This window comes from Alternaria ethzedia, assembly GCF_023757985.1.
Source record: "Alternaria ethzedia strain BMP 0044 chromosome Unknown scaffold_49, whole genome shotgun sequence".
NCBI lineage: Eukaryota > Fungi > Ascomycota > Dothideomycetes > Pleosporales > Pleosporaceae > Alternaria > Alternaria ethzedia.
Window position 1 is genome coordinate 55439 of NW_026056242.1, and position 23069 is coordinate 78507.

Here is a 23069-nt window from a genome sequence, read left to right on the forward strand (position 1 = left end):
AGGTGATTCAGCATAGGCAGTGGACCGGCCGGGGAAGGACATCCGGAAGTCTGTGTGGCGTCTCTGAACCTTCTCTTCTTGCTTCTGGCGCAGTCCAACAAACGCGGCACGAGTCGACGCCGCCGGTCAAAGCAGCGAGACGGGAGCGCTGACACTGTCTCATCTAAGCCGCCGTGTCTGGAAGCGCGCGGCGACAGCCAGACAAAATGCGATAGGGCCGCGAGCCCAAGTGAGAGCGCTGGGAGTCGCGCCTGAGAATCGCCTCCATGGTACGCCATGTTACGCCATGTTACGGTGAAAAGGCACTGAAGCGTCAGCACAAGCACACCCTTCGCAGGTTGGCACCCCAGCGAAGCCGTTGGCATGGCTCTCGTTAGCGCCTGCAGGTACGGCTTTCTAGCGCGGCACTATCCAAGGGGGATAACCAGCTTGGTGGTAACAGTGCGCAGATCACCCTGGCTCCTGATGATGGCAAGGGAGCCTACCTTGAAACAGGCCGAAAGACCCGTCGCTCCCGATGCGCAATGTAGTCAGGGCTTTTGCTCTGAAAAGCACTGTCTCTCATTTCATTTGTCTCGCCGACAGCCAAGACCACCTTTGGCAAGTCAGTAACAGGCCCCCTTATTCTAGCCGCGAATATAGAAGCTTCAGGGCGCCCTTCGTTTACTGCCATCATCATCTTCACTCCCTTCAAACTACCCACACTCATTCCACCCATCCCCACTCCCCAGTCACTGCTAGCCAGTCCACGGGTACACGACACTATCTAATAAAGCTCGCCCACCGCCGCTCCGCTCTTTGTATCGCCTTTACACGAACCAACGCCGACTACCACACTCACTTTTCGTCCTTACAAAATATTCGCACAGGCCAGGTGTTCAGCCCGGCACCTCTCACAAAACGCATTCCTCAATTGGTACGTCCTGCATTCACCGAGTCTATATTTGACTTTCTTGTGCAACATCATGCTGACTTATAAACCAGAGAACACACTCGTCAACAACATGATCTTCAGAGAGTCAGAGTCCAACAACATGGGTCGCGGAGCCTACGACACCACTGGCACCCCCAAGCCTCCTCCACCACCGCCCAAATAAGATGCGTCATCACCTCTCCACGGAGCATTTCCCTTTTTGCCTGCCGCCATTGCCTGCTTCCTCGCAATGCCATCACATTGGCAAGCTACTTGTTCCGTTGGGACTAAAGGGATCCATCCCACGCCTCGTAAGTCACAGACACGTCGCACCCTGCATGAACACGTCAACTAACAATGACTCAGTCCCGCGTACAACACATTTCCAGCGCATTCACCGCGCCGAATTCTGGGTCTACGGCGCATCTTCTTCCACGGAGCCTCTTGGACTTTACGCACTTTAATCATCGGCGACCATTTCGATTCTTCAGCGACCTAATACCCCTGCGACTTCGGCTACCGGCGTTTTCAAGCGACTCTCATCGCACAGCCTCCTCACTCTCTTGCGTCACACGTTCAGCGACATTCCCTTACGGCAAAAAAAGTTCTTTTCATCGGCGTTCTTATAGACGGTTGGGCCCAGGCATAGATACCAAAAACGGACCTTCATTTCTTTCTTTCGGACAGCGCACTGGGGTAGATTGATCGTCGCCAGCCTTCATTGGCACTCATGGCACGAGTTGTATTGTACTATAGCGCGTTGGAGTGGTCGAATCGGCGACCACGACTCAACGGATTGTTTTCTTTAGACGGCTCCTCATGAACGACATGCATGGGCCGCTCTCCCCATAGCTTTGGACATTAGACTGAGCGCCTGGGCCATTGTACTTGTGTCTCGCGACTCAACTGGCTGAAGTTTAGACTAATCAACATCTACTACTATCATATCCTCCTCCACGATGATGACATTGCCTGTGCTGTGATCGCTTTCACCCACCCCCATGGTACTCCCGTCACACGTGTGGCGCTGCGGATCTCCGTCGCGGGTACATCGATAGGCCTTAGCGATCCGCATGCAGCGGAATCGAGCGGCGACCCTTGTTCGTGCTACCTGGTGGGTGTTTTGCCAGACGTTGCGGGCGCTGGACTGGGTAGCTTCGAAGCTTGGCGGGCAGAGTGGAGACATGGCACTGCACCCCACGAATACGGCGCGCCGAATTGCAACCTCACCACAGCTCCACCACCAACCCAGCCGTCTCTTTGCAGCTAGATACTCTTCCGTACACAAGCCTCACCACCCACCATGGCCAACATCAACTGGCGGACCATCAACATCGACGCCTTGGACCCCGACAGCCCCGCCAACTTCGACCTAAGCTCCCTCGCTCCCGCCGTTGCGCCTGTCTCGACGGCCGATGTCCAGACCAACGCCCAGTCAATACGGCAGCTGCTACGGGGTGGTGACAATGAGGGCGCCCTCCAGAGTGCCTTAGAGAACCCCCCATATGGCGCAGACGACAAGGGAAAGGTACGTTGCGCCTCTGCATAGCTCAGACAGCTCCAGAAGCTCCAGAGACACCTCAGAGACACGACGCTCCCAGTCCAGCGGTTTGGATGTCTCTCCAGATATAGACACCTGGTCACATCACCACCGCGTCTCTGGACTTGGGCTACCGACGACCAGGTCGGCGACATTGCACCACCTAGGACCAAGCTGACAAGTCCACCACCACAGGAAGTCCACCTTTCGGTCGTCATCGAGATCCTACAATCCATACGCCAGTCAGACATGTCACCAATGCTCAGCCGGATATATGGTGCACCAGGTGGAACCGAAGCATTGGACGTCCTGATGAAGTACATGTACGTCCACCGTCTCGTTTGGGTCTCTCACAAGCCTCACCGCCCACCGACCTCTACTGCCCATCGTGCCTTCCCGCATCACCACGCGCCACCGTCGCACATCCAGAAACATAGACTAACGAAAGTACTCGCAGTTACAAAGGCATGGCACAGGGAGCACCGTCAGGCACCAAGCGCGACATCACCCCCCAACCGACCGGCTTCTCGCAGATTCATACTCGTGGCGGCGGCGAGGGTGGCGGCCAAGCCATGAGCGTACTGCTCAGCTGGCATGAGAAGGTACGACCCCACGCACCTTCCTCGTTATTTGAAACTTCCCGCCCACCGGGTCACATCCCACGCTCTCCCACACCACGTCTATTTTTTGTTTCGTCACTAACACACCTCAGCTTGTGGAGATAGCAGGCCCAGGTTCCATTTCTAGGGTTATGAGTGATCGCCGGACAGTTTGAAGTCGTGCTCGCAATTGCAACCACGGCGAAGCGTCATTTCCAAATAAACTCATGGCTGGCTAATCGCTAGCTCATCACCTCGATAGCGTTCAATCGATATGGACGCGCACACAATTAGGCCCAACGGCAAAAGCAGAACCCGAACAAATCAAGACACGTCCTATAGCCCACGGCTCCTTCTCCCGTCTTCCTGCCTAGATACTTCTGAACCCAAAAATTTCACAACAAGCATATCCTCCAGCGCGCAATATTGACCACGCAAGCCATCGCGATCTTTCGCAATTTTCCCTTCGTTCCCAATGACGCCGCAATCCATGTCCATGCACAACTCACCGCGCGCACAGACAACCAGCCTTCCCACCGGCCTTGCATCATTCCCCAAACCCTTCTTCAGCCCTACTTATCCCTCCCTTCGCAGACGCATCCTCATTTCGCGGACACGGGAACCGCTTTCACGCTAGCCCGCGTAACTTTGATTAAAGCGGCAAGCCCAGCGCAACGCCAACACTGCCCTATCGAACCGCGGCATAGCTTCCACGCGAAGTCTCGTGTTGTACTAGCGCAGTCTTCCCTTCCAGCCCGACGCTTTCCCACGCTAGCTTCCCAGATAGGAAAGTACCTAGGATGGGCGGGCAGGACGTGGTACGCTATACCTAGTAAAGACGCCGTTGGGTGCTGAAACACCGTTGGCACGGGTGGCGAGTGATGATCTCAATTCTTTGACAGACCGGCACCACTCGAAGTTTATAGGTGGGATTATTTGAAACGACGACGCGACGGGGAGGAAGTTTGTCATGGGCTTTATCGATTAGGCAGGCAGTGGGATGATGTGGTAGGTATGTTTTGTCACAGTTGTGTAGATGCAAGCTTTCGCTATGTAACACAGGAAACACGAACTGCATGTTTCGGTCGCGAGGACTTTGGTTTGGGTTGGAATGTCAGTTGCGCTGTTGCTGGTGCGGTGCAGTTGCTGGACTGGAATGCACGCGACTGGAATGACAGCTCCCAATCTGTTTGACGCGCGCGCGCTGAACAGGGCTTGGTTCGTTTGATGCGCGAACGTGTTTCTAGAAAGACGTCCCTGGAAGGGTACAAGGTGGGCTCGGGGGTTATGCGTAGGGCTGCGACATGTCATTACGCCGAGCTTGAGCGCTTTTCTCCGTACCCTCCCCCCGTCTTCCGTTTGTCATTATGACTTATGACCAAGCAAGGCAATCACACAGGAACCTTTTCATCGAGTTTCAAATTGCCATCGAAGAGATATTTGGAAAGTTAGGTTTATGATGGCAAATTCAGTACAGCTGTCAAATCTTGGGCGACAGGCGAGAAGATATGGGACAGGCAGGTAGGCTGGTAGACAGGCTGGTAGAGTTCCAGCGATTGAGATTGATTTGATTACAAGTACCCTTGGTACCTCGGTCCCACAATCGGCACATCACCGGCATTAACACCGTCGCGATCTCGCCTCCTCGGTACAATACAACAACAGCATCCATCCCATCTCCAACTATCTCCAATTCTGCCCCTCGTCTCATAATCTACGTCTCACATGACCACCCGCTCATGCAAACCCTTCAGCACCCAGGTTTAGTAACGTTGTAGTTTGGGATTCAGAACAAGCAAACCTGGCACCTTGTCTGCATTGAAATGCGATCGCTCGGCGCTGTCGCTGTCGCATGTTTACAGGGAACACGGGTTCGGAACCCACGTGGGAAATGTGTTGCAGTGGGGCTTATGTCAGACGACGTTCTTGGGTATGACATGCATGCAGATGGAGGGCCGTGTCGGGGCTGCCGAGGAAGAGGGTAGGTTGACGCGACGTTGGGTTTCAGAGTTGAGGAGGCTGACGGGGTGGGCGTCGGATCCGCTGTGATGATGCTGGAGGGGAGCGGAGCCGCAAGAGGCTGGTCTTTGTGTAGGTGAGTTTGTGTGCATGTATGAACAAGCCGGCGTCGTAGGCGTTGAAGCTTGGTGGTCGATATAGTTGCTCTTCGTAGACAGAACCTTTCTCAGACGTGAGGTTGAGGTGAGTTGTGGCGGTAAGCCGGACGGAGACCTAGGATAGTCTCTTCCTTTGCTGCAATGATGATGCCGATGGAGATGACGATATTTCTTGTTCTCTAGGTATTACAGATGAAGCGATGTTTGCCTACCGATGCCTGGCAGCACCGCTGCGAGTATCACAAACCACATTATCAAGAATCGAGGCTGGTTGTCGAGATCACACTTTTCCTACATCGCGTTGATTCACGGGGTTGTCTTACTAAGAGCTCCAATACTTTCCTCCCGAGGTTTCATTCTTGTTCTTCGCATGTTTCCCGTATTCGCATGCGCTTTCGCAACACTCTTGACTCTTACAACTCCTCTCGCATTCTCATCCTCTCACAGTCATGCTTTCTTTTTTCTTCTCATGACTCTCCCGTAGGCCAGGCTCATTACTACTGCTGACTCTTGCAACTTTCGCAATACACACGACTCCTGTTCTTTCGCCTCCATCCTCCAATCTCAGCATATCATTACTCGCGAAGCAACTGCGTCATGGGGTTGCTCGAGCATCTGGCACGAGTTTACCTTTTTTGCTCTTTCCACCCAAAACCTTGGTCTCCCCATTCCATTCCACATATACAACACTCCACGTCATCGTGGCTTCTACGCCACTATCTCTCGCTCCCTCCCGTCCTCCCGAGATCTCCCTCCTTCTTTTTTCCGTATCATTCTTATCGCTCGCAAGCCCTGTAAGCCTTCGCGTCACCGTGGCTTGCTGTGGCTTGAACTCTCACAGGGTCTCCTTTCTTTTTTCTTGCTTTTTTGCCGCATGGAAAGAAGGTGGGGTCGGAGAAGCGAGGATGGGTTTCATAATCTTCCTATGGGTGTGCACTGTTCCGTCGTTCCGGCAAAAGAAACGTCTTGGTGGCGTTGGGTTGGAATGAGGCTGGCACCGGGGATGAAGATGGTGGCGTGATGGGGGCTGAGAGAGGTGGAAGGGTATTTGGTGTTGGGGTAGGTGGTGTTTGGAAGACGTTGTATGGGTTGCTGGGTATGAGATAGCTACTGTAGACTAACTCTTGAGTCTAATGTTTCTAACAGCGCGCAGCTTATTAATAAGATATGCAGCGAGGACTTGAACGTGTAGGCTAACCGTGCACCCGCGACTCCAAGTAGCTGAGTAGCGATATAAGTAGACACTCTCTGCTGAAGCGATTGCTATACGTGGGTAGCATTGTCACCTTGTTGTACAACATGCCCACCTTTAGGCATCAACTCCAATCTTTCACGAAGAAGACAACATCACAGCATGTACATCCAGGATCGACATTTGACAACAGTGCTAACACGTCAGCCTAGAAAAAAAAACTGAACACCGTGGAGCCTACATTATGGTAAAAACATACAAAGTAGGTGGCACAAGGTCAACGTAGGCTCCAGGGTGTTCAGTTTTTTCCATTGTATGAGGTGCATCATCAACATAGCCAACGCAACGATCGAAGAATTACTATTATTCATTCTCATCCAAGTAAACAAAGCTACCAGGGTATCAATACTCCAATATCCCACTCATGCCTAAACGCCATCAAATACCGAAATACCTTCACCAAACTCTCATCTAGACTCCTGGGGGCTCAACGGCCTTTCGCTGATGAAGTCCTTGTTCTTGTTTAGTAACTCCTCGCTGCGTTGCCTAATCATCTCATCCCTATCCGGATCTCCTTCCTGTAGCATCCTCTGCACTGCGGCCCTATTCCGCTCTATAAGCGTCTCGATAGGCGTCTCCTCAACAAGGGTCTCTTCGACAGGACCATGCGCAGCATCGTGACGTCCCCACCTTCCGAGAGCAGGTGGGTCTGCGGGTCCGTCTCTGACAACGCTGATGTCTGTTTTGTGCTTCTTCTTCAGCTTGTTCAGCTCTGAATCCCGACGAGGAGTCCAAGGACCAGGACGACTGGACGGACCGCCACGGGAGGAAGGACCGGCATGGGAACTGTATGTGGGAGGAGCCGATCGGACTGGAGTTCCGTCTCTGTAAGCCGTGACGACAGAGGGCGACTTGCTTATGTTCTGCAATTCATGGTTTTGGTGAGGCGAGAGACCGGGACCAGCGGGGTCGGGACGAGAGAGGTCAGGACGGGAGTCGGCTGTGATGGTTTTACGAAGCCAATTCTATACGGCGTTGCCTTTCGGTTCGGGCTCTGCGCCATCTTGAGCGCCATCAAGATGGCGGGCATGTGCGGAGAAGACTCCGAGCTTGTCGATGTGGTTCAGCGAGTGCCAGAGGAGATACGTGCTAGACAAATGAGTCAGTAAGAGTTGTACGATAGCACCTCATACAAGGGAAAAACTGAACACCCTAGAGGCTACATCAAGAAGAAAACCTGCAAATTAGGTGGCCTAAAGTCGATGTAGGCTCCAGACCTGTCCAGGTTTTCCCTAGGTTGACGTGATAGGACCGATAGAGGTGACTTACCTGACAAAAGTGAAGATCATGCCCGGCCACAAGAATACAACACTAGCAATCGCCCGCCCATTCTTGTTGTAAGCGAGCGGAGTCTCGCCGGCCTTCTTGAACTGCGACAACAGGCCCTGTCCGCGCTCGAAGTCCGTGCCGGTTAGGTGCGCACTCTTGCTCGCGGTGATGTAAGTGTATGCAAGGGCGTCGGAGAGCGTAAGCATGCAAGCAAAGACTGAGCAAGCTTTCCAAGCGTTGATGACGCCTCTCGACTCTTGTCGCTCGGGCCAGAAGAGATCGAAGAAGAAGGCGGCACCGAAAATGGTGGCGACGAAGATACCAACGAAGATGTTGTACGATGCGATGCCGACGAAGTTGTTGTTGTGGATCATGACGTTGCGGTCGAGCTTTGAGACGAACTTTTGCTGGTCGACGTAGTCTGCTGATGTTAGATGATGTTCAAGTTGGAAGATAGCAGACGGCTGTCGTCGCCACCATGAGCAGAGATGGAGAGAGATGCCATACCAGATAGCGCAGCGGTTCCCAGACTCTCACTGACAACGCAGAGAATCATGGCGAGTTGGTAGATGATGAACTTTGTGCGACGGTTGTGGTACGTGTTGTTCCACATGTAGCCGGACTTGAACTTGCCCCATTGCATCTCCTTCATGTCGAGACCCCAGATTACCGCCATCGTGACTGAATATGGATGCTAGTAATGAGATGGAAGATGGGGTTGTCTAACGAAGTGCGCGATAAGTTGGCTGGAGAGAAGGATGGCAAGTGAAGCGCGGGAAGCCCGGATAGAATACACTTCCGACGTATTGGTCGCGATAGCCAGGAAACTTGTCTGTAAGGTAAGCACCGCGCGAGTATCGAGCCTCCCCGAGGTCCCACGGGCAGTTGCATACTTAAGGGTCCTCTTTCCTGGCCACTCCACACCACCTACGTCGCGCCTCCACCCTCTCCGTCAGCCATCACCGACGCAATCGAAATCTTTCAATGTTAAATCCGTCTCCAGACCCGCCCAGTCCACAAGGGAAACAAGCACCCGCCAACCGTCGCGGTGCTAGCGTCGATCCTACGCCATCGTTGCTTCGCTGAAGCTTATCACTTCCACGCGCAGCCCCAGACCCACGAATGACAGCGCGAAAGCAGTATTAATCAGCGTCTCGGCTGGGGTCGGCGAAAAGATCACGATGGGAAAGTTGAAAGGTGATTGGAAATGTGGTTGGGAGGAGGGTGGGTGCGACGTCATCGAACGGGATGTCGGTGGGGACTTGCTTAGCGAGAATGCTTAGTGCACGGGTGGGGCGTTCACGTCATTTGTTGGGCTTTCTGCACGCAAGGGGCTTGATGTCACACGATTTTGAAGGATATGAGTGCGGTAGATATGTCCGCTGTTTGGACGTCATGTACGTCACAGCAGGACTACTGCTCGAGCAGAGTCAGTTCCTTCGAGGCATATGAGCTGTGAGTCTACCCACGGACAGTACCTAGGTATTTTCTCGAGTGTCTTGTCTGATCCGGGTTCCATAGCCACAAAACCCAGATCTAACTTTGTGGTATAGGCCTCACCCGACAACTAGACCTCTGTGACATAGCCGACAACGCCTCTCTCCACCCCACTCATCTATGCGCTCCCCATAACAAGAGCTCTGTTATCTTGGAAGATTTCGTGTAGATATATCTTATTCCTCCGCCCATCGTCCAGAACCGAACTTCGAAGTCTCAGAGATCGGGATGAAGCTGTGCCTGGGGCTGGGGCTGGGGCCGGATTGGGGACGTCTTTGACCCTGAACAACAAGTGTACACCAACTCTCAAATGCCTGGGATAATTGTTTCTGAAGATCACAATTTCAGTGACATGCTTGGTACCCAGTTCTGCCTTATGTTGGAAAAGCAAGAAAGCGAGCGTGCGACCCAATGGAGAGCCTGGGGTGTGTCAGCGTCGTTACCACCCACAACCCTTGGATATCGTATGGGAGTAGGCCAGGACTGGTTCCGTCCTGTTTGCTCCTGGGCAATGTAAGGCGCTCAAGACTACTCACCAAGTAACGCCGGGCCTTCCTCGTCGTACATGTTGGCTATCACACCAGGCCAGTACGGTACCTCTTTGAGACCATGGTTCTTCAACACTCTGTTGATGAGAGCGAGAGTCATTGTATTCTTGATGGTGAGCACAAGATAGTACTTGAGGCTTTTGGGGTCAATATTGCCGCGAAGCCAGTACGCCATCATGATGTCCGAGGCACGCTTGAGCTCCGGGAGGCTAGCTTCTGCTGGGCTGTCATCCCAATTTGCCAGTGCTGCTGTTCTAGGGTTGAGGAAGTCGAGACCAATGATCACTTTGAGCTGTTAGTATGTCTCCCAGTATGGTGTGCGTGAGTAGAGCCGGTAGCGCACGAAGGTGAGTCTACGTCCACTCGAAGATACTTACGTCCGCCTCGTTGGTTGATACCGAATCGAACATGCGCACCGGTACACCGCTCCCAAACACCATTGATGTCGTAGTACTGGTCTTGCGCCGCAAGAGTGTCTCCATCGTCATCTTCGGCGCGCTCGTTGTAGTGTTCTATGCTGTGTCACACATTATCTCCGCCTTTTGTATGGGGCCTGGAATTGATACCAAGATCCTGGAACATAGTTCCTATAAAAGGTCAGTATCTATCAAGAACGATATCCAACCCTGAAGACTTTCAAGGAGGAATAGGAATGAACGCCCTCGCGCAATCGACGTACCGACCTTGTTGACATGGTAATCTTCGTTATCATCGGCAAATTGGCAATGCGATTTCTGGTCATATTCGCCAGTAAACCAACCCCAGAGACTTATCTCACTTGTGAGTGCGGCATTGGGCCATTGATTGCGTGCGGAAGGCGGTGTTCGTGTGTCCATATTTAGTCTACCAGCAGCTTCGTCCGTGGCTTCGAGTCGACATATCAAATCATCTCCCTTCTGGCGGGCTGCAGCCCATTCTGCGTCATCCGCGACCTTCTCAGATTCCCATAGGACGTGTACCTTGGTAGGCTCATCGCTGGCTATATCTTGGGTAAGAGCGATCGAAGCCACGACAGCTATGAGCGTTGAAGAGAGTCTCATGGTGGGCTGAGCAGAAAGCCCAGGTGATTTTGAATAGAATTTAGTAGCTTGAAAAGAGATATCGGAGTTTTTAGCGATGTGTGTTGAGCCAGAGTGGGGCAGCAAACAACCGCCATTCCTCTCACTAGAGATTGCAACATGACAAGGGAGATAGATAAGGAAACTGAAATTCTAGGGTATCGTGGCTTCCCAGTAGACACCAGCGCCACGCAGATTCAGACCAGCCGCCCATACCCATATCGTACATCCAAACGCATAATAGCCAGTCGTTCTAACATCTCAACGAACCTCTTATTCAATCATCCTTCTCATCATCATCGTCATCATCCCCCTTCCCAGGCACAGTCTCCATCTCCACCTCGCCCTGCACCTTGCCCTTTCCATCCTTCTGCACAATGCGATACTTGCCGCCCTCCCAAAGATCTTTGAACGTAAGTTCCTTGGTCCTGCCGAGACTCTCAATCGCACCGATACGCTCGAGTGTCGCTTCGAGGAAGTCTTCGAACCCAGGCTCGGCGCAGATCTCGTTGAAGGCACGTTGCATGGGTACGGAGTCGGCGCGAACAACGGCGTGCGAGTCGATGGAGAAGATGGAGAGGTCATGGTGCTGGCGGATGAAGTCGGAACGCGTCATGATGAAGCGGGCGCGGTGGAGGGGGAAGGAAGGCAGGATGTGGCCTTCTTTTGGGTCGTAGGTTGATTCCATGTCGTGGTAAAGTTTGTAGAGGGCGTTGGCTAGGACCATGGCTGTGGACTGTGGGGGTTAGTCAAAGTGATCGAGAGAAAGATTAATGTATACGTACAGCGTATTTCTGCTGGTCCATGACATCGTCGTCCATCTCCTCGCCGAGAATCGCGCAGTTGTTTAGGAACCAGATCTTTTCCATTTCGCAGATGCTGTTGCATTTTGCGACCATGTCTTCCGACTTGGCGACGCGGTTGAGGAAGGTTAGGCGTCCGCCGACTTTGTCGTATACTTCTTCGAGAATGGAGTCTTTTACCTTTTCGCCGTAGTACTTCATGCGGTAGTTGCGTAAGGCTTGCATGGCGCGATCTTTGCTCAGGTCCTTGATCTGATGCACTTCCATGCGTGTAGCGTACTGCTTCAATCTTTCAAACACCCAGTACTTGTCCGAGTTGATGATGACGGTTGCGAGGTTGGCGGCTGCCCACTGCTCCGCTCGCTGTTGTATGAGTTCCAGAAGGTCTCTACCGTCGTCGTTGTCTCGAATCAGATGTGCGGAGTTGATGATGAGAATGAGCGGTCTGCCAACAGTCGCGCGTCGCCGCAAAGCCACTTTTTCGAGCTTGTTGAACGCGCGCTCAATGTCAAGGATGGCGCCTGCATCGCGAGGCCCACGAATAGAAAACAGCGATCCGATGTTGTCCTCGTGGTACTCAAAGTCGAGACAGCGACCTAGCCGTACACGGAAGACTTCGAGATCTGCATGGGCTTCCATCATCGAACATCCCTCACCATTAATCTTATCCATGGCGTCGATGAGCATGGAAGTCTTCCCAGTCCCTTTCTCGCCGAGAAGCAGATGGTAGCGTCCTTTCGTCTCTCCCCAGACAATCTTGTCAATCCTTTCCTGCTCATCACGTGGGATCCAGCGATCATAGTCTTTATCATCACCGTCCAGGTCCTTGCTGACTTGTAGTCGAGTAGGCTCACCCGCTTTCGGCATCTCCTTTCCAGTAGCTGCAAGCTCTAATACAGGATCGCCTTCCCGAAAAGCGTTCTCCATCTTTTCAAGCACGTTCCATTTGTAGTACTTAGTATAACCAATGCCGACGCATCCAAGGATGAAGATGCTGGCTCCGGTAGTAGCAGCAGCCTCAAACATCTTCCAGGCTGTGCTTTTCCATTCTGCCTTCTTTTTCTCGCGTTTCTCCTCTTGCTGCTCTTCCTCTTCCTCCAGACGCTCTGCAGCGTCGTCAATGGGGTTTGGCGCATCGTTGCCAGGAGTCGGAGGACCGGATTGGCCACTCAGAGCGCGCGCCAAAGAGGGCTGGCATAACCTTGTTCTTTGCAGTATCGGGCCAGCCTGCTGAGACCGATACGCGAAAGGTTGTCGTGTCAACGCGGCATGAGCGCGCGTGATGTGTCGTAGCATTAACATTATTGCGCTGGCGCGTTCCAAGTCACGTTGGTGTCGCGTGCTTTCCAATGTTACACGTGTCAAACGTAGGCGCAGCCAGAGGTTCAACAGACGTGGAGTGGACTAGGAAAGGAATGAATGAGAGTTAAACGAGAGACAGACGCGTGAAAGGAGAGATGATTGAGATGGACGGGACGAGATTGGAGGAGAGGGACGCCAAAGGAGGTACCGCGGCCTTGTTACGCTGGTGTTGCGATAATTTGCCGCAGGGGCCAAGTGCGAGTGCCAAGTGCGAACGGCAGGAGCGACCGTGGTGACAGCATGGTGGAACTCGCGTCAATCACCATATCGATAACCGACGTGAAGACAGACACGGCGTGTAGGACATGGGAATTCCAGTACTCCGGAGTCAACGCGATATTGCTGACCCCGGTGCATGGGGGCCGTTTTCCCGATGACATGCCTGTGGCCTCGGAAGTGGAGAGCGAGCTTAGCGGACCATCCCGGCGCCCTCAAGAAAAATATTCTGGAGACATGACCGGAGAGTCACCTCTCTCCCCATCACTCGCCGCATGTCATTGTACATTAATGCGCCTGTCCTGTATATCTCCTTCCTTCCCTAGACCGATTCCCTCTTTCCCCAGTCGTTCTTTCCCGGCGTCGTAGTGTTTCTCGACATATCCACAGCCCGCCATCATGGCCGCTAGTACCAATGACGCTTCCAAGTCTGGTGAGCTTCCCGCCCGCACACGACTGCGATGGAAATTTATTCCCAGGCGCAATAACTCTTTTTGCACCCCATGGCTAACACCAATGGCAATGCAGAGGTCGAGAAGACGCCCAGCAAAGACGTCACCACCGAGGGGCAGAATGAGGGCACAGAGGAAGATGGCGCTGGCCAGCAGCCAGACAGTATGTCAATTGACTTACTATATGTATAACATCTATACTAATGTCTGCAGATATCTTCCAGGTCACCATCAAGCTCCCACACGAGCCGTTCGAGATGCCGATAACGGTGCGTATTGAGAATTAGAAAAGAAAATATAGACGACAAACTCACGACTCCAGATCTCAACGGCCGAGCAGGTGCAAGACCTCCGTCAGAGCATCATCGAGACGCCCCACACGTTCCAGTACTCGTGCTTCCACCTGGAGCACGACGGCAAGCGGATCAACGATTACGTCGAACTCTCTGAAGTCGAGGGACTGAAGGCCGATTCGGTACTCACCCTGGTGGAGGACCCATACACAGAGAAGGAGGCGCGGTTACACGTGGTCCGCGTACGCGAGCTCATCGGCGCCGCCGGTGACCGTACCGATGCGCTGCACGGCATCATGGCTGGACTGTCACTGCACGACACCGTCGGCCACGAGCAGATCTCCAAGCCCAAGCAGGACGGCCCGGAGCAGTCGCCATTGGCAGACTACGACTTCAAGGCATCGGGCAACATCAAGAACCTGCTGCCGCCCACCGAGGAAGCCGCGCCCAAGACGATCAAATCCATCGCCGTATCGCCCTGGAATCCCCCGCCATACCACCTCCGCTCCAAGGGCCACCTGCTGTATTTGGTAGTCACGACCAACGAGAACGAGCAACACCACATCACAGCTCACGTCTCTGGCTTCTACGTCAACAAGTCGTCGAATGCCAGCTTCGACCCCTTCCCGCGCCAGCCACCAAAGGACAAGCAGGCACACTCGCTCCTCACCCTCCTCGAGGACCTGTCGCCATCTTTCCGCACTTCGTTCCAGGAGCTGCTGGAGCACAATGCGAAGAAGGAGCTGCTTACTATCTTCCAGCTCTCCAACGCCATCCCCGCCAACCCATGGTTGGTCCCCGCACCCACGTCATCCCTCACCCCACACCAGCCGGATCTCGCGCGGACACAGGAGAGCTATCTGATCTCGGGTGTTGAGAACACCGAGACCCTCCGCGACTGGAATGAGGAGTTCCAGTCGACGAGGGAGATGCCCAAGGAGGCTGTCCACGACCGCGTCTTCCGCGAGCGCCTCACATCGAAGCTGTTTGCCGATTACAACGACGCTGCGACTCGTGGTGCCATGTTGGTAGCCCGGGGCGAGATTGCGCCTCTCAACCCTACCGAGGCCAAGGACGCGCAGATCTTCGTGTACAACAACATCTTCTACTCCTTCGGCGCTGATGGCGTCGGCACATTCGGAGCTGAGGGTGGTGATGAGGCTGCGCGCGTGGCTGTGGGCAAGGACGTTTTCGGTGTCCGCGCTGTGAACAACCTCGACATCAACAACCTCTTCACCTCCGGAACCGTCGTCGTCGACTACCAAGGAAAGCGCATTGTTGGCCAGAGCATAGTGCCCGGAATCTTCAAGCAGCGCGACCCCGGCGAGCACCAGATCGATTACGGTGCGGTTGAGGGCAAGGAGATTGTCGCCGATGACAAGTCGTTCGTCCCGTTGTTCGAGCAGCTCTCCAAGGCGCTGCGCGTCAAGAAGCATCCTGTATGGGACAAGGACAATGTCCGTCACGAGCTTGAGGGAAGTGTTGAGACTAAGGGTCTGATCGGCACCGACGGCAGGCGGTACGCTCTGGACCTCTACCGCCTCACGCCTCTCGACGTTGCCTGGATAGAGGCACACTGGACCGAGCCCAGCAAGGAGGGTGAGAAGGAGGCAACAGACAAGGACTACCCCCACCGCATGACAACACTCCGCCCTGAGCTCGTGGAGTCGTACGGCAGGGTCAAGCTCCGCGAGTACGTCAAGGAGCAGATGGCCAAGAAGACCACAAAGAAGGACGAAGCCCCTGCGAAGGAAGCCAAGGCCGAAGAGAGCTCATCTGAAGAGGAATCTTCGGAAGAGGAGTCTTCTGAGGAGGAGTCTTCTTCGGAAGAGGAGGACTCTGATGAAGAGAAGGAGAAGATGCCCAAAGCCAAGAAAATCTCCAAGGCGGAGAGGAAGGCCGCGGAGAAGGCTGCCAAGGTTGCAAAGAAGGAGACCGAGGAGAAGAAGCCTGAGGCCGAGGACCCTGAACAGGAGCGTGTCGACATTTCCGGATTCTCCTTCGCGCTCAACCCTGATGTCTTCTCGGGCCAGAACCCGCAATCCGAGGAGGACAAGAAGGAGTGGGCTCAGGACGAGGCTGAGGTCCGCGCTGCTTGCGAGCACCTCACCTCGGAGGTCATTCCTCGCATGGTCCAGGAGCTCAAGGAGGGCGAAGTCGGTTTCCCAATGGACGGTCAGTCCCTGAGCAACCTTCTGCACAAGCGGGGTGTGAACATGCGCTACCTTGGAAAGCTTGCTGAGCTGGCTGACAAGCCTGACCCAAGGCTTCAGGCCTTGAAGCGTCTCATCATCCAGGAGATGATCGCACGTGGTTTCAAGCACTTTGCCAACTCCAAGCTGCGCAACGTTTCCGCGCCTTTCGCAGCACCAGCAGCCGCCCACCTGCTCAACTGCTTGCTCGGTGCCGATGTTAGTGCTAAGCCTGTGGCTGAGTGCGACAGCAGCCTCAAGAAGATGTACCCCGAAGATGACTTTAGCTTCGAGAAGCTCACACCTGAGGCCCTCAAGAAGGAGGTCGTAGCTCAGGTTGCCCTACGATTCCGCTACGACCTCGGTCAGTCGTGGATCGAGTCTGGCAAGGAGATGCAGATGCTCCGTGAGGTTTCCCTCAAGCTTGGTCTCCAGTTGGAGTGCAAGTCGTACGCCTTCACCAAGGAGGCCTTTGCCGCCAGCCAGCCGGCTGAGAAGCCCGCTGCGCCGCAGACTAACGGCCACTCCACATCTTCCAAGAAGAAGAAGAACAAGTCCATCAGCACGCCGCCAGCCCGCACGGCTAGCCCCACTGTCCCCCTTGCTCCACAAACCTTCCATGCGGATGACATTCTGAACATCGTCCCTGTCATCAAGGAGGCTTCACCAAAGAGCTTGTTGGCTGAGGAGGCACTGGAGGCTGGTCGCATGTCCATTGCCCAGGACCAGAAGGAGCTTGGACAGGAACTGCTGCTAGAATCTCTCCAGCTGCACGAGCAGATCTATGGTGTGCTGCACCCTGAGGTAGCTAAGGCTTACCACACCCTGTCGAACCTGCTCTACAGCCTTGACGACAAGGTCTCTGCTCTTGAGCTTGCACACAAGGCTATCATTGTGTCGGAGCGAACTTTGGGTGTCGACCACTCGGAGACCGTGCTTGCCTACCTCAACGTTGGTCTGTTTGAGCATGGCTCGGGTAACACCACAGCCGCTCTGATCTACGTCCGCCACGCACTCGAGCTCTGGAAGATCCTCTACGGACCCGACCACCCCGACTCCATCACAACCCTCAACAACGCCGCTGTCATGCTGCAGGCCGCGAAGATGTACCATGAGTCGCGACTCTGGTTCGAGGCTTCGCTCGCCGTCTGCGAGGAGGTCTGCGGCAAGAACTCCATCAACACAGCGACTCTGCTGTTCCAGACCGCCCAGGCTCTCGCTCTCGACAAGGACATGCGCGGTGGTGTCAACCGCATGCGTGAGTCTTACAACATCTTCAAGGAGGTGCTCGGTGCGGAGGACCGCAACACCAAGGAGGCGGAGAGCTGGCTTGAGCAGCTCACCCACAGCGCTGTCTCTCAGGCCAAGCAGCTCAACGACCTCGCCAAGACACGTATCCGCCGCATGCAGCTTCCCGGACGCAACCCCCTGCGCCCGGCCGCCGCCACACCCTCCGCTAGTGATGCGGCTGCCGCCGCCGGTAGCCAGCGCATTGGAAACGGCCGCGTCGACCAGCGCAAGATTGAGGACCTCCTCAAGTACATTGAGGGAGACGCGCAGAAGACACCGTCGAAGAAGAAGCCGACAAACCCCAGGAAGCGTTAAACTTGCTATGTCATGTTTTTGACGTTGTCTCATATTGTTACGAAGCTACGCCAAAAGTATACATACCACAAAAAGTGCTGTTGTTTGCGCGATAACGATCTGTATCATACCTGCAGAGCATCTTAGCAGCAGCTTTTACGAATATGATGCGCTTTCTCCTTTGATTCATGGGAATCTGGCTTTTTGGTATGGCTTCGGCTTGCATTCTTTGGAGTTTTTGGGTTGGATGGGCAACAACTGGGGGAGGTGAGATGGATGGGCATGTACTTTACGCATACCGACGACACCAAAACGCGCTCGCTGTATATCTAGATAGACCAGGGCGGATGGCTCAAGGGAACAAAATATATGTCGGATGTACATGGACTGTATGGTATGGTAAATAAGGAAGGGGTGGGGTGGATGGAAGGATCGAATAGGGAAGGAATATGGACGACGAGACGAATAGATGTACTCAATACCAATGCAAGAATATCTCCTCTTCATTCACATCACAACTACTCCATGGAGGTATCAAGCCGACGCCTAGAGGTAAAGACGCTACGAAGATTGGTAGACTACCCGAGACATCGATGGAACTTCCAGAAATGGGACCGCACGGGTGAGCGGCTTCACGTACAGAGTTAGCACAACCTCCTACTCTTATACACTCGCAGCTGATACATACAGGCCATCTCTTCTTCCTCTACCGCATGACACTAGCAAAAATATCGCTCAAAATGCGCTAGAATCTCAAAAGTGCGAGTGAAAGTGAGTTCTCAGCTCCTCGCTTGTTGCTCTGCGTTTGTCAAATTTGAAAATTTCACCCACTTCAATTTCCATCTTACGCTGGTCCTGCTCCTTCCTTCCCTGAAGACAGCTTTTAATACTTCAGTCACCAGCTTCTTGTCGCTGTCCCTTCGCCTGCTTACCTTCATCCGCTCTCCTTCGCCCCGACACCGACCGCCGCCATGACTGACCCCAGCGCGACTTCAGAGGAAGACGCTAGAAGGGCACGCATAGAGAAACGTACGTACTTCGAGCATTTCCGGTACTGAGGTGGCTGTGCTAACTCAATGTCCAGATCGCGATGTGGTCGACATGCTGGCCAAGGGCATGACGAACGTCAATCTGCGATCGAGTGAAGAGTGGGGTGCTCTTGTACGCGATAACCAGACAAAGGCCGCCGAAGAGCTCAAGAAAGAGAGGGAAGCGTGCGACACCAAGACCGAGAAGATGAGAGCCGACTGCGATACCAAGATCGAGAAGATGAGAGTAGAGGTTAAGGAGGCCCAGAGTACGTCAACCTGGAACTCAAACAACATCTTCAAGATGGAGGTCAACAAGGCCGCCGTTGAAAAGCGACTGGAGACTCAGGACGCGGAAGTCAAGCGCCTGCAGACATTCGCAGACTCGAGCGCTGAGAACAACATGCTCAAGTCGACTATAGAGAAGCTGCAAGCTCAGCTCGATGCCGCGACCGCAACGTCCTCGAAAGAGGCAGCTGAACTTCAGACGGAGGCTGCCATCAATCTTGCGATGTCTGCAGCAACACGCGAAGCTGAGAGCGCGCGTGAGATGTTACAAAAGACGGAAGACAACAAAGCCTCTGAGCTCGATGCCCGCGATAAGACTATCGCGGCCCTCGAGGACTGGATCGCCGCAGACAAGGTCACTTTGAGTCATCTGCGCGAAACCATGCGAGACTACCGTCTGCAGCTTCACGAGAGGAAAACTATCATTGACCAGCGATCCGCCGCCATGGAAAAGCTGACCGAGGCCTACGATATGGTCACGACTACGAACAGCAACCTCTGCCAACAGCTCCACGAAGCTTACCTTCTCGCGAAGACGAACATGAAAGGGATACGTTAACCTGATGAGAAAGGACACCCTAGAGCCTACGTTGACGTTAGGTTATTAACTTTGCGGGTTTTTATCTTGATGTAGTCTGCAGACCTGTTCAGTCTTTTTCGTGTATGGAGTGGTGAGATGTATGTAAGAAGAACAAGGACGTTGATATCACCATGAGTGTTGTACATCAGATCTTACGTGATTCACGGTGTCGTCAAAAGAGTTCAAGGCTAATTACAGCATTTTTGTATCCTACAAACAGCTCGTGGCTATATTGAGTATCTCTAAGCCACCCCAGTTTTCATGATAGTACCAGCGCCGACCTGTCGCGGCTCGCACCCTACTTCTTCTGAAGCTCTGCTTCGAGCTTTGCATTGCGCTCTCGAAGGTCCTTGACGGTCTCGCGGAGATCTTCTGCAGCCACCATTTGTATACCGACGGTGTCTTTGAGGGCGTCGATGGTGCCTTTGAGCGCATCAATCTCGGGCTTCTTGTCGTTGGTGTCCGCCTTCTTGTCGGCGAGCACGTCCGCACATGTCGCTTCCGCGTCTGGCTGGGCGGACTTGCTGAGGAAGTCGGCTTCCTTGGTCGCTGTCTTTTGGAGCGCCGCAAGACTCCAGGTCTTCTCTTGGAAGGCACGTTCCGGAATCGCGTGATCTTGATTGAGTCTGCCGAGGTTGAACTCGTGGTCCTTCTTTGCGGCTTCAGACTCGAGCGCGTGTTCTTTCTTCATCTCTGCGATCGTGGTCTCGTAGCCTTCCCTCACCTCCTTGAGCAGCCAATCGCCGTGTTTTTCCTCTTGCCTGACCAAGACCTCGTAGTGCTTGATGGTTTTCTCGAGCTTGGACTTCGATTCGTTCTCCAGGTGAGCAATCTTGGCCTCGTAGTTCTCGGCGAGGTCGTGGAGCTTGGTCTCGGATTTCTTCTTGATCTCAACGACATCATGGTTGATGAAGTCCCTCACGTGTTCGATCTCGATCTCTTGGAGTTTTTCCTTTTCGCTGAGCTTGGCCTCGTAGTCCTTGATGGTGTTCTCGAAGTTGGCCTGGTACACTTTGCTCATGTCGGCGATCCTGGCCTCGTAGTCGGCCTTCTGCGCCTCGAGCTTCTCAGCGGCTTCCGAATCGATAGGGCGCGGTTTGTGAAACGGATTACTAGACACGTTCGACGCGGGACCCATGAAGTTATGTTGTTTCTCAACTACCATCTCTGGGTGCATAGTCAGCAAGGGTAGTGTAGATGGTAAGGAGAGGGCGCGCACTTATTGTTTGCTGGAGTGGGCTGCTTTGCAGAGACTTGGAAACCACCAGGAATGAGTATATTTCCACGACGTGTATAGATTGGTTGAGACATTGCAGCTGCGAGATGAGTGAGATGCAGTTGAGGAAGGAGCGGTTGAGTGAGAAGCGGTTGTGCAAACGGTCGTGGAGCGGTCGCGAGTAGTCAGTTGCTCGGAACGCGTTTTCTCCGGAATGACAGTGAATGGTTGGGGTGTAGAGAAACCCCGGACAGAGGGCGTTCAAGAGCGCGCTAAAGTACTCTGGATTCATCGGAGTTAATCGGGACTTTCTACCGCACATCGTACACAGAGGAGAGTATCTCTGAGGTTTTCAGTTTCATTCGACAGCTATACACATCCCCCGTCATCGGCATCCACACTCCATCGCCTACTGGGTACTCAAGACACAAGCCTCTCTCTAGGGACAGACGGCTCATCAGACAGCAGACGGGGAGTGAAACCCAATTTGTTATCTCCCAAATATGTACAACAGCCATTGTACAAAGAAAGAGCGATTTTTGTAAACTCTTCATTCGTGTGCAATTGAGTGTCCATATCAGGGGCCAACCCAACCGGCACCTTGGTTTCTGGATCTACGAGCAATAAGTCTTGTCCGAAAGGTTCCCTACCGGCGGATGGGAGGTGTTGGCCGACACAAAGTAAGTAAAGAGGGTCTTGTCTTTGATGTTTAGGCTGACGTGCGTGCTTAGCCAAGAGACCGACGGAAAGAAGATCTTCGCTGTGGTGGATGTAGATGGGGACGAAGAGCTTGTTGACCCACGCAGCGGCAGATAACGGAATGCGACAATTGACCATGGCAGCGAGGAGGAGCACGGTACGTAGTAATGGTACTGACCAGACACCCTGCATCCGTCGCTTGAAGGAGGCCAAATGTGCTCGCGGCGCTTCATTCATCTGATCCACCATATGTGTGGTAAATGTGTAGTCTAGTATCTTCCTGGCCTGCACGAAGAGTGGTACGTACTCGCCAGCCTCGTACATGCGCGCCTCTTGCTCAGTCTCGTCAAAGTTACTGGGATCCGCTACGCTCTCGTCTTCCATGAAGCCCAGTCCGGGGGCGATGCGTATCCGAGAGTGGTCTCCATCGTCGGGTACTCGTGTCGCATCCTCTGGATATGTGTGAATCCAGCCACAGCTGGCGGCATCGGCGTGTTTGAGCGTCCATGAATAATCAGGGTGATCCCCAAACCCGAACCTTGAAAGCTCACTACCTTGCAGAGACTCCTGCCATTGTATTTGGAAATGTTCGAAACAGGCTTCTAGCCGGGAGATGAAAATGTCTGGCGAGCATTCGCTTTCTAGCTCCATGATCTGCACATCCGATGTAATGTGCACGTGAGGTGAAGAAGCATTTGAAGCCTCGGGTACGCGTTTTCCCATCAGTTTGAGGAAATCGCCGAGCATTGTCGGACTTGGAAGATGTTGGCTTGGTAGCCAGCCGTCAATAGAATCTGTGCAGGTGAGATCAAGCATTGACCGAGTGAACCTGCATGTAAAAGCATGTCCAGATCGTTGAGCTTGCTGATACAGATCCAAATAAATTTCCCCAAATGACATCGATAAAGCATCTTTCTTCGGATATGTATACCATGGAAAAGAGGGCATGGTTGCGAAAACGTAGTCGCGAGGCATGGTAGCGGATCTAGACGATGCTATATTAGCCAGTAGAAACTGAGTCGAGTGGATGTCTTCATCTACGCCACGCTTTGCACTGCGTAGATTGACAACGGTCCCGCCATGAACATAAGCTTTCATGAACTCGACTACGGCAGATTTGCCCTGAGAGCCGGAGAAAGAGTGGGATAGACCCAGAAGAGCTTGCGCGAGAGTCCCGCATTTATCAATAGCGTCGCTGGGCTGTCCTCGCACTGCGAGCGTCTTGGGTTGGTCTGAGCTTTGGTCAACCACCAGTAACAACCAGAATGCTGTGACATACTGTCGCTTCCAACCACAAATTCGATCGTATGAGAGAGCAAGCACTCCTGCAGTGTCCACAGTCTCTGAAGGTAGGACTCGGCACAGAGATAGACATCATGCTCGTGGCTATGATCAAGCCATCTTCCGGCGAACTCGTCAAAGTCTTCGAACCCAGCAACAGCAGCGATGCAGCAGTCATACAATCCATCGCATTCTCTGACTGCAACGGTCTTTCTTGCCATCCTGAAGATATCGGGAATGGCATCCACGATTTCCGAGACTTCAGCTGGATTTCGCTGATCG

At 53.6% G+C, this 23069-nt stretch overlaps 7 protein-coding genes across 7 annotated transcripts; 3 read left to right on the plus strand and 4 right to left on the minus strand.

Moving 5' to 3' along the window:
- Nucleotides 1–2216: 2216 nt before the first annotated feature.
- On the plus strand, nt 2217–3228 carry J4E87_010459 (uncharacterized protein; the record flags this gene model as incomplete). Its single annotated transcript, XM_049382033.1, has 4 exons — nt 2217–2441; nt 2649–2776; nt 2911–3055; nt 3166–3228. The coding sequence occupies 4 exons, from the start codon at nt 2217–2219 to the stop codon at nt 3226–3228; spliced, it is 561 nt and encodes a 186-aa protein (XP_049228208.1).
- Nucleotides 3229–6828: 3600 nt separating this feature from the next.
- J4E87_010460 (uncharacterized protein) lies at nt 6829–8366 on the minus strand (the record flags this gene model as incomplete). Its single annotated transcript, XM_049382034.1, has 3 exons — nt 6829–7207; nt 7691–8111; nt 8198–8366. The coding sequence occupies 3 exons, from the start codon at nt 8364–8366 to the stop codon at nt 6829–6831; spliced, it is 969 nt and encodes a 322-aa protein (XP_049228209.1).
- Nucleotides 8367–9715: 1349 nt separating this feature from the next.
- Nucleotides 9716–10775, minus strand: J4E87_010461 (uncharacterized protein; the record flags this gene model as incomplete). Its single annotated transcript, XM_049382035.1, has 3 exons — nt 9716–10020; nt 10113–10247; nt 10415–10775. The coding sequence occupies 3 exons, from the start codon at nt 10773–10775 to the stop codon at nt 9716–9718; spliced, it is 801 nt and encodes a 266-aa protein (XP_049228210.1).
- A 295-nt stretch (nt 10776–11070) lies between these two features.
- Nucleotides 11071–12892, minus strand: J4E87_010462 (uncharacterized protein; the record flags this gene model as incomplete). The annotated part of the gene is made up of 2 exons (XM_049382036.1): nt 11071–11529; nt 11579–12892. 2 exons carry the CDS (start codon nt 12890–12892, stop codon nt 11071–11073), a joined length of 1773 nt encoding a protein of 590 aa, XP_049228211.1.
- A 681-nt stretch (nt 12893–13573) lies between these two features.
- Nucleotides 13574–17716, plus strand: CLU1 (Intracellular distribution of mitochondria; the record flags this gene model as incomplete). The annotated part of the gene is made up of 4 exons (XM_049382037.1): nt 13574–13607; nt 13703–13789; nt 13840–13895; nt 13949–17716. 4 exons carry the CDS (start codon nt 13574–13576, stop codon nt 17714–17716), a joined length of 3945 nt encoding a protein of 1314 aa, XP_049228212.1.
- Nucleotides 17717–18666: 950 nt separating this feature from the next.
- J4E87_010464 (uncharacterized protein) lies at nt 18667–19570 on the plus strand (the record flags this gene model as incomplete). Its single annotated transcript, XM_049382038.1, has 2 exons — nt 18667–18724; nt 18780–19570. 2 exons carry the CDS (start codon nt 18667–18669, stop codon nt 19568–19570), a joined length of 849 nt encoding a protein of 282 aa, XP_049228213.1.
- Nucleotides 19571–19889: 319 nt separating this feature from the next.
- Nucleotides 19890–22253, minus strand: J4E87_010465 (uncharacterized protein; the record flags this gene model as incomplete). The annotated part of the gene is made up of 2 exons (XM_049382039.1): nt 19890–20758; nt 21458–22253. The coding sequence occupies 2 exons, from the start codon at nt 22251–22253 to the stop codon at nt 19890–19892; spliced, it is 1665 nt and encodes a 554-aa protein (XP_049228214.1).
- Nucleotides 22254–23069: the final 816 nt, after the last annotated feature.